Source organism: Molossus molossus, unplaced genomic scaffold (assembly GCF_014108415.1).
Source record: "Molossus molossus isolate mMolMol1 unplaced genomic scaffold, mMolMol1.p scaffold_m16_p_12, whole genome shotgun sequence".
NCBI classification, from domain to species: Eukaryota; Metazoa; Chordata; class Mammalia; order Chiroptera; family Molossidae; genus Molossus; species Molossus molossus.
The window spans coordinates 97090400-97102461 of NW_023425347.1; the positions used below are offsets into that span (position 1 = coordinate 97090400).

Genomic DNA, 12062 nt, shown 5'->3' on the forward strand with positions numbered 1-12062 from the left:
ACTGTTCCACTCCACTGTGTCCCATGGAGCCCGAGGCCAGGCTGAGAAAGGGCAAGGGGCACTCGAGGCTCCGCCCTCATCCCATGCAGAGCAGCTCCATTTTTATGGTTTAGTCCTTGGACTTCTGCAGTGATGCCAATGTAGGCAAAGGAGAAGGAGGAAGGAGCGAGTTAACAAAAAACATCAGGTTTATAGTTTACACTGCACAGGCCCGACTGCTTCATTTCATCATTCTGTGGATGATAAAAAATGAGGCCCAGAAAGGGGAAGTGACTTACCCTAGGTCACACAGCGGAGCATGCATGGGGGTTGGGGAAGTAAGCAAGGCAGAATCCAGGAATCCTGAAGTCTAAGAGTTCCCTGAGTTTGCTGTCTACCCAGAGGCTACCGGCCAGATCTGGGGCTGCACTGGCCTGGTTCTGCTCTCTCCGCTCCCCTCAATGATCCCTGCCTCAAGACAGGCTCAGTGGCCTGTCAAGCTCTCATCAGCTTCTCAGGACACCCCCAGGCGAGTGGGGAGGGGCAGCTCAGCCTATCATTCTTTTCATCACCACCACCACCTGGCATGATGTTGTAAATTCCTGTCTCCCCACTTAGGGGTCCATGACGGCAGAGACCCCAACTCTCTTATTCATTGCCATCTCCCTGCCCTGTACCTGTCGGTGTCTCTCACACAGTGGGTGCCCAATAAATATATGCTGAATAAATGAGTGAATCAATGAATGGAGAAATGGGGGTGTCAAGGCCACCCCAGGAATTAGGCCCTGGAGGGGCTGCTCCCAGTGCAGCCTGGCAGGTGGGATCCAGGATTCCCCAGCCCCACCCGCTGATTCTTACCCTCTTCTCTGGGTCCAAGAAGATCTTGGTGTAAAACAGCTGGTCACTGTCACTGTCCTGGCCCTCCCATTCGGCCACCAGTTTCCTGAGGTTGGGGGCATAACCGATGAAGCCTGGGGATTGCATGAAGACACACAGAGACAGACACATGGCTTCCAGCCTCCAGCGAAGGGCCTCTTCCCAGCCTCCCCTCTCCTCCATCTCCTATTCCTTTGTCCACAAGCCCTGTCTCCTCTCAGGTTGAGGACAGTGATGTCGATAGGCTGGAAACAGTCTGCCAGTCAGTCATCTGGTGACAAGTTCCCACTGAGCCCAGGCAGAAAGAGCAAACTCCACCAGCTTAGGTGCTGGGCACCACACAGGTGGGGAATGAATGGATTAGACTAGGAGTTCCTGGAGAACAGAGCTGGTGGGACAAGCTGGAACCCTTTTCCTACAGTTATCTGAGAAATTTGGCCCAGAGAAGGGCAGAGGCGGGGCCAAGGTCACACAGCACATGGGGGCTTAAAGGGAAAAACCCACACAGGTCCCTGGCTATGGTGCAGACAGGTGAGAGGAGAAGAGAAATGGGAGAAGGTGCAGCCAGGGAGGGCCCCATCCCAGGCGACACCTGTACCCCAAGGCCAGGCCATCTGGACAGTACCAACCCCCTTGGCCAGTGGGGGAAAGCGGCTGCTGGGGGCAGATCCCCCTTCCGTGGCTGGACAGAGAAATCCAGGATAAAGCGTGGATTTCATTCTCTGCAATGGGAAGCCATCAAGGGATGAGCGCGGATTTGCCTCTGGCTGCTGGGTGGAGAATGGAGTGAGGGTGGAGGCTGGCAGAGCTGTCGGGATACATCACAGATGGCCAGGAGCCCAGAGAGGCAGTGGCAGTGGGTGTGGAGCCCAGAGGGCAGATTTAAGAGATCCTCCTTTTTTTTTTTTTTTTTTTTATCTTCACCCGAGGACATTTTTCGTTATTTTGTTCAGATAGAGTGAGAGGGAGAGAGAGAGAGAAACATCGACGTGAAAGCGACACATCGAGTGGTTGCCACCCACACGACCCAACCAGGGCCGGGGACAAACTGCAACCGAGGTACGCGCCCCTAGCGGGAACCGAACCCGGGTCTCTCCGGACCGCAGGCCGACGCTCTAACCGCTGAGCCAAACCGGCCAGGGCAGATCTTCCTTTTTTTATCCTCACCAGAGGATATGTTTATTGATTTCAGAGAGAGAAGATGGGAGGTAGAATGGGGGAGGGAGAGAGAGAGAGAAACATTGATGTGAAAGAGAAACATCAATCAGTTGCTTTTCATAAGCACCCCAACTAGGAATTGAACCTGTAATCTTTTGTTATGGGGGATGACGCTCCAACCACCTGACCCCCTGGCCAGGGCAAGAGATCTTTTGAGGTGGGAGTTGTGTGACCTGTCGAAGGACTGCGGTGGGGGAGGGCAAGGGAGGAATCGGGGTGACTCCCAGGTTCACCCAGGGCAGATGGGTGGCAGTCAATGAGATGAGGACGACAGCAGGGGGCGCAAGTTTAAAGATTAAGGAATCAGGACTTCGACTCAGGACAGGCTGCGTTTGGGATTGTCCGTATGAACACCCAGCAAGGGAGGAGCCCACGCAGGCAGTGGGGGAGCCCTCGGGGGCCTGCCCCGCCCCGCCACACACGCCTCACCTCCAGAGCCCAGGAACCGCTTGCCATCAGCCACCTCGGGGTACTTGGCCTCCAGCCTGCGGTCCGGGTAGATGAGCTCCTCCGCGGAGAAGACCACCTGGCTCCTGGCCTGCCGGAACTTCTTCAGGAGCTCGCGGGGCCCGGATGCAAACACCACGTCGTAGCTGCAGCCGAAGCCAGAAGAGGAGGGGGCAGAGGGGAGCAGAGGTGTGGTGAGGGCCAGGAGACCAGATGAGGCTTCTACAATCCCCCTTCTCCCACAGTCTAGGTAATGGATCCGCCCAGCTGTCCCTGGCCTGCCCACCGTATTTCCACTCCCGCCCAGAGCAGAGATGGTCCGTAACCCATGCCCTGCTCACACTAAGAGCATGACTCGCCACACCTGGGCAGGTCTCCGGCCCATCTTTTCACCAAGCGCAGGAATGGGCTACACCAGAGGGTCTTTCCTGGGATGCAGAGACCCACCCTTAGCTAGAGTGACCCCCCCGCCCCCATCTCAGATGTCCTGGGAGGACTTCAGTTTACTATATCCCTCTATGTCTCTGCTGAGGGACCCTGCCAGGAAGCCCCAGCCACCGACCTGTCTATGAAGAGAATGACCAGGTTCTCCTTGTCTGCGTGCTTCTCCAGAGCTTTCTTCAGCAGCCGAACCTTCAGCCCTCCACCGGCTGATGATGCCTTCTCTCCTTTCCAGTCCTCTCCCAGGCCCAGTGCCTGCAGAGCAAGGCCCATTAAAGGTGGTCGTGTGACCAATCAGTGTGCCCCATACCTCCCCTCTCCCATGGCCATGGAGTGAGCATGTGACCCAAGCAGAGCCTATCAGAGTCTTCCCTGGGACTGTTCTAAGGAAAGACTTTCTTCTCTGCTGAGGTTGAGAAGCTGGGGAACATGAGTGTGTGGCTGGTAGTCATCGTGCCACTATGTAAAGAGAGTGTGTCTGCAAATGAAAACAAGCAGGGCCTAGAGATGAAAAGACAAAGACTTTACCATGTTTGACCCCTGGGTCCAGCTATGCCGGAAGCAATCCCCTGGTTGAAATCTCATTCGTGTGAGCTAACACACTTTCTTTCTGGCTTAATGCCACTAGATTGCAAGTTGTGCAGGCAGTGACATGGTTTGTCTTGTCCATCATTCCCGGTGCCTACCACTGTACCTGACACAAGGAGGCACTCAGCACACTCAGCTGAATGGAGGAATGTCTCCCTGTGGGCTCAGCCCCCAGGCCACACGCCGAGGACACACCCATGACACTGATGGACTGGGCATTAGCCTGTTTCTTCAGAGGAGGGTTTGCACAGCTAAGGTCTCCAGACTTGGCATCCCCACATCCCCTGAGGGAGCTGTGGAAGTGACGATGCCCTCTAACCTGGCCACGCCCCCCGAGGTGAGCCTGGGCGCACTAATGCTGAGCACCACTGCACAGCTCTCCAGTCTTCCTTTCCCCACACTCTCCACCGCCAGCCCCTCTTGGATTGTGCTTATGTTCTTCCCCCTCTTGCTTTTCCTAACTCGTCATCAACTTTCAGGCTTCCAGAAGCTTCCCGTGTGGCCCCAAGTCAGTTGGGGAAGGGTGGACATGCAGCTCCTGGACTCTCCCTCTGCTCCTTGGTTGTCTCTGCCCCACCTAGTGAGCCCCTTACCTGGATCTTGTAATTGAAGAACTGGGCTGAGCGCTTAAATCGTCGGAACCCCTCCGTCTCCTTCGTGGCCACCGTGAGAACTAAAAGGTTGTCTAGGGACAGAGAAGAGCGTGGTCAGTGGGAATGGAGGATGAGGACAGGCGAGAGGCAGGGGCAGGTCACTGTTCTTGTCAAGTCTGGCATGACGCGTCTCCATTTCCATTGCAGACAAGAGCCCAGGGTCCAGGTTGGAAGGGATGCGCCTAAGACCACTCAGTTGGTTAGTGACAGAGCTGGGATGTAACCTGGGTCTCCCGATTCTCCTCCAGGGGGCTCCATCCACCTGGTAACTGACCAACATGCCAGGAAGTGTCCGGGACAGAGGCATCTGCATCTGGCATTGCAGGACTGGGTCTCTCTGGCTTTAGGGGTTCTAGGACAGGCACAGGGCCGGGGGGTGGGGGTGGGGTTCACTCTGCATGCCGAATGCCAGGAGGACCTCTCCAGCCCATGCTGGACATTAGCCCAGAGACAGCCACCACCATCCACAGCGCACCCAGGGCAGACATTGCTAATCAGTCCCAACAGACTTTCTTGCTGAGCCTCTTTCATCCTGGGATCTCCCAACACCGTGAGATCCAATGAGAGTGGGCCGGGAGCGGAAACCGACTTGAAATCCTGGCCGTTGACCAGAGCAGCTGTATTATCTTTTTAACAAGGGGCCTCTCCCAGGCTCTGCTGTATGGCTTCATCTCTACAATGGAATCTGTGGGAAACAACTCCCCAGGAAGCATTTCGGGGAGCCCTGGGAAGCCCCTCCCGGACCACACTTTGAGGCTGTGTTCTCTGAGTAGCAAAGGCTCTGCAGCTGGCCTGCCTGGTCAGAATCCCAGCAAAGGCAGGTAAGGCGCCCCCACTCTCCTCCTAGGGGGTCAGGAGGAGCCTGGGCTAACAGAACAAAGAGTGCATCTCAGTTGAGTGTCACCCCATACACTGAAAGGTTGCGGGTTCAATTCCCAGTCAGGGCACATACCTAAGTTGTGGGTTCAATCCCCGGATGAGAGGCAACTGATCAATATTTCTCTCTCACCCTGATGTTTCTTTCTCCCTTCCTCTCTCTCTAAAATAAATAAAAAGCATGTTCTCAGGCGAGGATTAAAACAAATAAAGAACAAAGGGGTCCAGCCGGCAGAGCTGCTCAGCAGAGGGGCAGGCTGCCGGCCCCAGAGCAGGGGGCTGGCGCCAAGTGGCCCAGCAGGGATTGGCAGGGATTGGCAGGATCCACTGGGGGTGGGCCGAGGGTCCTGGGGCAGAAGGGGTGGATTCACTAGGCAGGTGTGGACAGGGGAGGCCTCACCACCGGACCCTGGGGTCCGGGAAAGTGGGGTGTTTCTCACTCTTGGGGAAGGGCTCCCCTAACTCCTACCAGGATTTTTCAGTCCCCCCTGTCTCCACCCAGGCGAGGAGGGCCAGAGCTGGCAGCTTTGAGGCCCTCTTTTGTCCACAGGAGCTACTGGGGACAGGAAGAGTGTCACATTTCACGGATGGAAAAAGGCTGTGTGTGTGTGTGTGTGTGTGTGTGTGTGTGTGTGTGAGGGAGGGAGGGAGAGAGGGGGAGAGAGAGAGAGAGAGAGAGATTGATTGATTCTGGATTCTCCATTAGATCAGACTCCTGAAGGCAGGCAGCGAGGGAGGAAAAGGGGGATGGGGTGCTGTGTCTTCAGGCTCCTTTTTTGGGTTTCTGCTCCTAGATAACAATAACAATGATGGCTAACCTTTATTTTATTTTTTGCATTTATTTTCAGATAGAGCGGGAGGGAGAGGGGGAGGAAGTAAGAGAGAAACATCGATGTGAGAGAGACCCGTGACTGGTTGCCACCCACATAACCCCAACCGGGGCCAGGGACAAACTGCAACCGAGGTACGTGCCCTTAGAGGGAACTGAACCCGGGTCTCTCTGGTCCGCGGGCCGAAGCTCTAACTGTTGAGCCAAACCGGCCAGGGCATGGCCAACCTTTATTGAACATTTTCTGCTCTCCTGACTCTGTTCTAAGCCCTTACATATACTAAATCCCCCATACCGGCTTCACAGTTAGGAGCCTAGACAGGAAGCAGGTGGGCGGAGCCTGGGTGCTCAGAAACCAATGCTCCAGGGTGACACCCTGTGGGTTGCCCAGAGCCCTGACCCAGCCTGCAGTGAGGCGACAGGAGCTGAGGCCAGAGCCCGCATGAAGCCTGACACCAGGGCTCTCGGCCCTCCTGACCTGCTGTTCAAAGTCCAGCTGTGGTTTCCCCAGATGAATGACCCACGAGCCAGGGTCAACAGAGATAAGTGAGACAGCAGAGTGGAGAGGCAAAGACAGACAGCTGGACAAGTCACTTAGCCTCTCTGTGCCTGTTGCCTCATCTGCAAAATGAGAGTAATAACAATGATGTACCAGAGACCCCTCCCAGGGTGATAGGAGCGAATGTCCATAGGTGCTGAGCACAGCATTGGCCACGGGGCTCCATGCATTCTTGTCATAGGGAAACCCCCCAAGAGAGGGTGCTGTGTGAGAGCAGGTGCCACCCTGGGGGTAAGGGTGGTGAGGAGTCTTCCTGAGAGCAAGAATGATGTGGGGAGGCTGAGTCAGGGGCTCGGGGAGTGCAGACACCTCTCTGGGGTCCTAAGAGAAGGCTGAGAACTCAGGCTGGGTTCATTGTGCTCTGGCTGATGTCTCCTCTGTGGTGCCAGCCCAGGCAAGGGACTGGATGGTGGGTCCGCCTGTCATAATACACCCAGTCTGCTCTCTGGGGAGGTGGGAATGAATGAGGCTCCTCCTCTAGCCTCCATGCTCACCTGGGGCTTGACCACAAGCCATAAACTGGGTTAGGCAGATGGCAGAAGATGGGGATCCCCAGCGACCGGAGCCAACCTTGCCTCCCCAGGTCTAGCAGCCTCAGGTCTCCTCAGACCCTCCCTTCCTGACTCATACACATCCAGCCAGGCCTGCCTGACTCAGGGGACATTTCCGTCCCCTGGGGCCTCGGATCTCAGCAGCTCCTGGTTCCCCGTGGGTCGTTCCCTCCCATGCCAAGGCCTGCAGTGCAAACTGCTCGTCCTTCCCTCCACGTGCCGAATCCACGTTCGGGTGAAGGGTGCACAAGAGTATCTCCACTCCCAACACTCCATACAAATCCCCTGCCCCTCTCAGGGGGGCACACAGTGCTATCTCTATGCCTGCCCCAATGGGACACTCCCAGCAGATGCCCTATGCCAGCCACCTGGTACAGGACTGGGTGTCCCAGCCCAGCCAGGGGAAGGAGGAGCTGGTGTCTCTGGGGGCTTCTGGAGTGCCTCCTCCCTCCTGATACCTGTCAGTGGGCAGCCTGGGCAATGCCTGCAGGAAAAACTGCCATCCCACTCTGTCCTCGTGGCCGGTAGGCTGAGGGTCTCACCTCACCTGGGGCTGGGGAAGCTGGGCAGGCTCCTCCAGGCAGTGTCTCCAGGAAACAGCCCGCCTCTTCCAGAGTAAGGCTTCACAGGCATGAGCAATAGGTCTGAGTCTACGTCAGTGACTTTACTTTCAACCAGCTGTGGCAACTTGAGACCAGGTATTTAACCTTTCAGAGACCCAGTCTTTTCATTTGCAAATGAGGCTAATGATTCCCTACTTATCAAAAGGGTCTGAATGGAGCAGGGAAGAACAGAGCCTGAACTTGGGAGCAGCCTGACATTAGCCCCATGCCTGACAACCCACTGTCTCTTCTCCATCAATGAATGTTTACGATCTACTAGGTGCTTTACCTGGGCTATCTCAGCGACACCCTGAATCCTGCAGACTCTGGGGGCTGCCTGTGTCTACTTAGCCACCTCCCATCACCTTTTGGGGGTCAGGGCACCTGAAGTCTTGGCACTGATTTGGTTTCTCCCTGACTCACCTCTCTGGGCTTCGTTGTAGGGGGCTAGAATTTCTCTCATGGGATGGTCTGGGGTGGAGGGAGTTCACATAAACAGAAGCAGAGGAACTCCCAGCAGAGGTCCAGGGAAAATAAAGGCTATTATAGGGTTCTTGGCTCCCAGACAGTGAATGGACCCAGGCCACAGGCCCTTTGCACACACTACTACTTGCCTAGCCCTGGCTCAGCACCTCCTTCACTGGGTTTTTTGACCTGCCTTACTGCCCTGCTGCGATACTCCAGGAAAGCTGGCAGCGCTGGGCCAGAAAATGCCTTTATGAGCCAGAAACTGAGCTGAACTCTCACCAACAGCCTCATCCCATGGAATCCTTGAAAAAGCTCTAGGAATGAGGTATCACGGCCCCTGTTTGCAGGCTAGGACACCAAGCCTCATGGAGATCAAGCAACCGGCTTTACCAGAGACATGTGGCCTTGGGCACAACGTGGCACAAAGGAACACTCAAGAAATGATGGTTCTCATCCCTTCCCCTGGTCCAAGGGTCTGCTAAACCACTACTCCATCCCCTCCAGTACCCAGGTTCTCCAGGATGGTGGGCCCAGGGACAGAGGATCACGGAAGGTGTGGCCAGTTCAGATCTGCTCCCCTGAGATTGCCCACGATCTGTGCCATTCTGGGGCTCTCAGATACTCAGCGGGCAGCCCTGGAGGTGGCCCAGGGAAGGCAGGAGAGGAGAGCAGCACCCACTCAGGATAGTGGGGCCCATTCTGTAATCCCATCTGCCTTGGGGATGAGGAAGGACCACTAGAACCTGGAGTCCAGAAGACCTTGGGACAACCACTCCAGAGCTAAAAATTCTTGGGCAGTCAAGGTACCTGTCTGGGTCTATTTCCCTACATGCAAACTGGAGAAAGTAAGAGCCACCTGGCGGGAGAGAGCAGACCACAGAGGACTTGGCTGAAAGTGCAGACAGTTCTGCCATGAGAACCACCCCTTCCACACTCCGACCCCTCCCACCCCTCTGGGTGCCTCTCATCTCCACGGTCTCTTGCGGAAGCTGCGGTCCAGAACCAGACGCACCTGGGTGTTAATCCTGGTTCCCAGGCCCACAAGCTGGGTGACTTGGGGCAAGTGAATCAACTCCAGAGCCTCAGTTTGCCCAGCTGAAAAACGGGGATAACAGAGGGTGCACACCGGAGGGTTGTCATCAGGCTTAACTGATGCTTGGCCCACAATAAGTGCTCCACAAATAGCAACCTCTCTCATTATTATGAAAGCCATTATTTATCTCTCTGGGTGCCGAACAGGACCTCGGCTGTCCCTCTGGGCGCTGAACGGGACTTCAGCTGTCCCTTCCCTCCCAGACGTGGGAACCACCACCCCAAGAGGGGAAGTGATTTGTGCTAGTCATCAGCAAATCAGTGGACAAGTAGCCGGAACCCAGACACCCCCGCAAGCCCAGGCCTCCCATAGAGACTGGTCCTTTCCGAGGCAGCCCCCAGATGAGCCCTCCCGTCCGGATCCCGCCCGGATTCCCCTGCCCGCGCCCTCACCCTCCGGCTTGGCGTCTCCCTTCGCTTCGGCCAGAAGCAGCCAGCCCAGCGGGGCCAGGAGCAGCAGGGGCCGCATAGCCAGGATGGGGGGACGTCCGGCCGCCCCCGCGGTGCTAGCAGCCTGGAAACTTCGCGACGAGGCTGGCGGTGCCTCTGCCACGCACTGGGCCCGCCCCGGGGGCGGAGTCGCGCCGCCTCCTCCCCTCCCGGAGCCCTCCCGGGGGAAGGTTTTCCTGCAGACGTGCCAGAACGGAGGCCTCTCGGTTGGAGCGGTTCCCCCTGCCCGGTGCCCGAGGCTCCTGGGTCCTTCTGCCGGCCTGCTCTCTTCTCTCCCTTCTCAATGGGGCTTCACTACAGCCAGGAAGAGGAGAGGAGAGCGGGCGACTTCTGTACCCCACATTCCGCGCCAAGGCTTCATGGCAGCCGTAGCCGTGAGCCTAGGTTTCGTTGCCTAAAGTGGGTATAACACTAGCATCTGTTCTTTGGGTGTTGCACGGGTTAATGACACCCAATGAACCGATGCTATCGTAATACCCACTTTACCTGTAGCGCCCTCAGAACAGCTCCGCGATAAACTCTCAGTAAGACTCAGCGCTCAGGATTTCATCAGTCCTTCCCCAAGCCCCGTGGGCAGGGGGCGGGGAGGAATGTGTTCGCAGGCATCCACACCCCTGCCGAGACTCTCCTGGCTGCTGGTTATGAAGAAGCCTATCCCCAACACGCCCACAAAGGGAATCATTTAATTTGCCGTTTTGTCCCTGGGAGGCCATTCTGAGCCTAGGACGGTCCTGCTCCTGAGGTCTCATTGATGAGTGAATGGAAGGAAGGAAGGAAGGAAGGAAGGGACTTTAGGGCCCTTTTCACAGGTCGGATCTTTTCAAAGCCCGACAAACGACTCGAGATCTCTAGTCACAAGTGCTCCAGAAGCAGATATCAGCAGGAGCTTCCATCTCTTGGAAGAGACCCTCAGACGGCGATCCAGGGGCCTCCGCAGCAGATTAGGCTCCAAAGGAATGGGTGGTGGGTGCAACCCTGGTGGGCAGGGCACCCCCCCAGGGGAACAAAGGGTGGAGGGAGGAGGGATGTCATGCTGTCAATTACAACATAAAGCAGGCCATGGGTAAGGGCTGGGAAAAGAGAAAAGGTTAAGTACCTAGGACTGCTTGGGCAGAGAAACACACTCCTGACATTTTAGTGGAGGAAGCTGTGCACACATCACGACCCCACTCAGTAAAAATATACTCTTATAGATACAATAATGCATAGAGACAATGCTAACATGACAGCCAAATGTTTACAGTGATTATATCATATTATTGCCCGGTAGATGTTTTGTTTAGTTTTTTCATTGTTTTTAGGAGTTTTTTCCTACAATAAATATAACTATTTGTCCAAACCAAACAAAAGCAACACGTTATTTTTTATTTATTTTTGGTAGGTGCCCCTAGCAGGAACTGAACCCAGGACTCTCTGGTCCACAAGACAACGCTCCAACCGCTGAGCCGAACCGGCCAGGGCAACAGATGTTATTTTTCGAAGATAGGTACAATCCCTGGGAACCTGGGAGATCATCTCATGGTACAGAATTTATTCATTTTGCAGCTGGTAGAAGTGAGACCCAGAGGGACCCAACAAGCCCAAGGTACAAGGCAAGTAAAGGGAAGAGGCACTAGTGCAATCCAGGGCTTCTACCACCCAACTAGGACCCAGGGAGGGGAGATTCTGCAGCTGGGGACAGGACTTGGTGCCAGAATCCACCAGATGTTGTTGAATTTAGAGGATGCAGACTGAAATTCCAGACCCTTGGAGGAGGAAATGGAGGGGTGAGTAATGAGGAAGAAAATGAGCACATATCAGCTGGCTCAATTTTCAAAGCTCTGTTTTAGTCCCAGTTCACAACAGCCCTTCAAGTTGGTCAGTATTGCCCCCATTTGTGAAATGAGAAAACAGGGGCTCAGAGAAGCGAAGCAACCTGCTCGAAGTCACACAGCTGATGTGGGAGCACAGTAAGGGAGGCACCTTGGGAAACTGGCTCTGACCTTCCATTTGTGGGACCCAAGAAGAACCTCAATGGTGATGTTCTGTGGACAGAAAAGATCCTTGGGCAGTGGGGGTCCCATGGCCAAGTCTCCAGAATCATTGCATATCAGGAGGAAGAACCAATCTTGAAGGCTGCTAGTCTCCCCTGGAGGAAGGATTCACCTTGGGAAGCCTGTCCTCCACACCAATGGTATCTGTTTATTGCTCCCTTCATCAAATTGCTAGAACTTGAACCCAGTCCAAGCTTCATCCAAAAGGAGAGCCTGTCTCTTTAACTAGGGGTGGCTGCTGCCCAGATGTTACTCTTGGTACGTGCAGCACGTGTTTTGCACAGTTAAAGGTGCAGGACCTGCTTTCCTGGGAAGGTACAGAAAAGATAGCTGGCCTGGAGGGCTGTTGTCTGGTGCCACATGGGCTTTTCTCACATTCCTTTCCTTCTTTTATCCATGT

At 55.3% G+C, this 12062-nt stretch overlaps 1 protein-coding gene across 2 annotated transcripts in view; it reads right to left on the reverse strand.

The window, feature by feature from the left end:
• Nucleotides 1–12062, reverse strand: part of PLOD1 (procollagen-lysine,2-oxoglutarate 5-dioxygenase 1) — a 29736-nt gene that overhangs the window by 16344 nt on the left and 1330 nt on the right. The window contains exons 1-5 of one of the 2 annotated variants that reach the window (XM_036256065.1): nt 9573–9734; nt 4143–4234; nt 3083–3216; nt 2503–2666; nt 838–950 (exon numbers count right to left, since the gene is read on the reverse strand). In XM_036256065.1, the coding sequence (XP_036111958.1) occupies nt 838–950; nt 2503–2666; nt 3083–3216; nt 4143–4234; nt 9573–9648 (579 nt within the window). In that variant the 5' untranslated portion in view covers nt 9649–9734. Of the gene's footprint in view, nt 1–837; nt 951–2502; nt 2667–3082; nt 3217–4142; nt 4235–9572; nt 9735–12062 lie in introns of those variants that run through there. The other variant, XM_036256067.1, reaches the window with a different exon arrangement.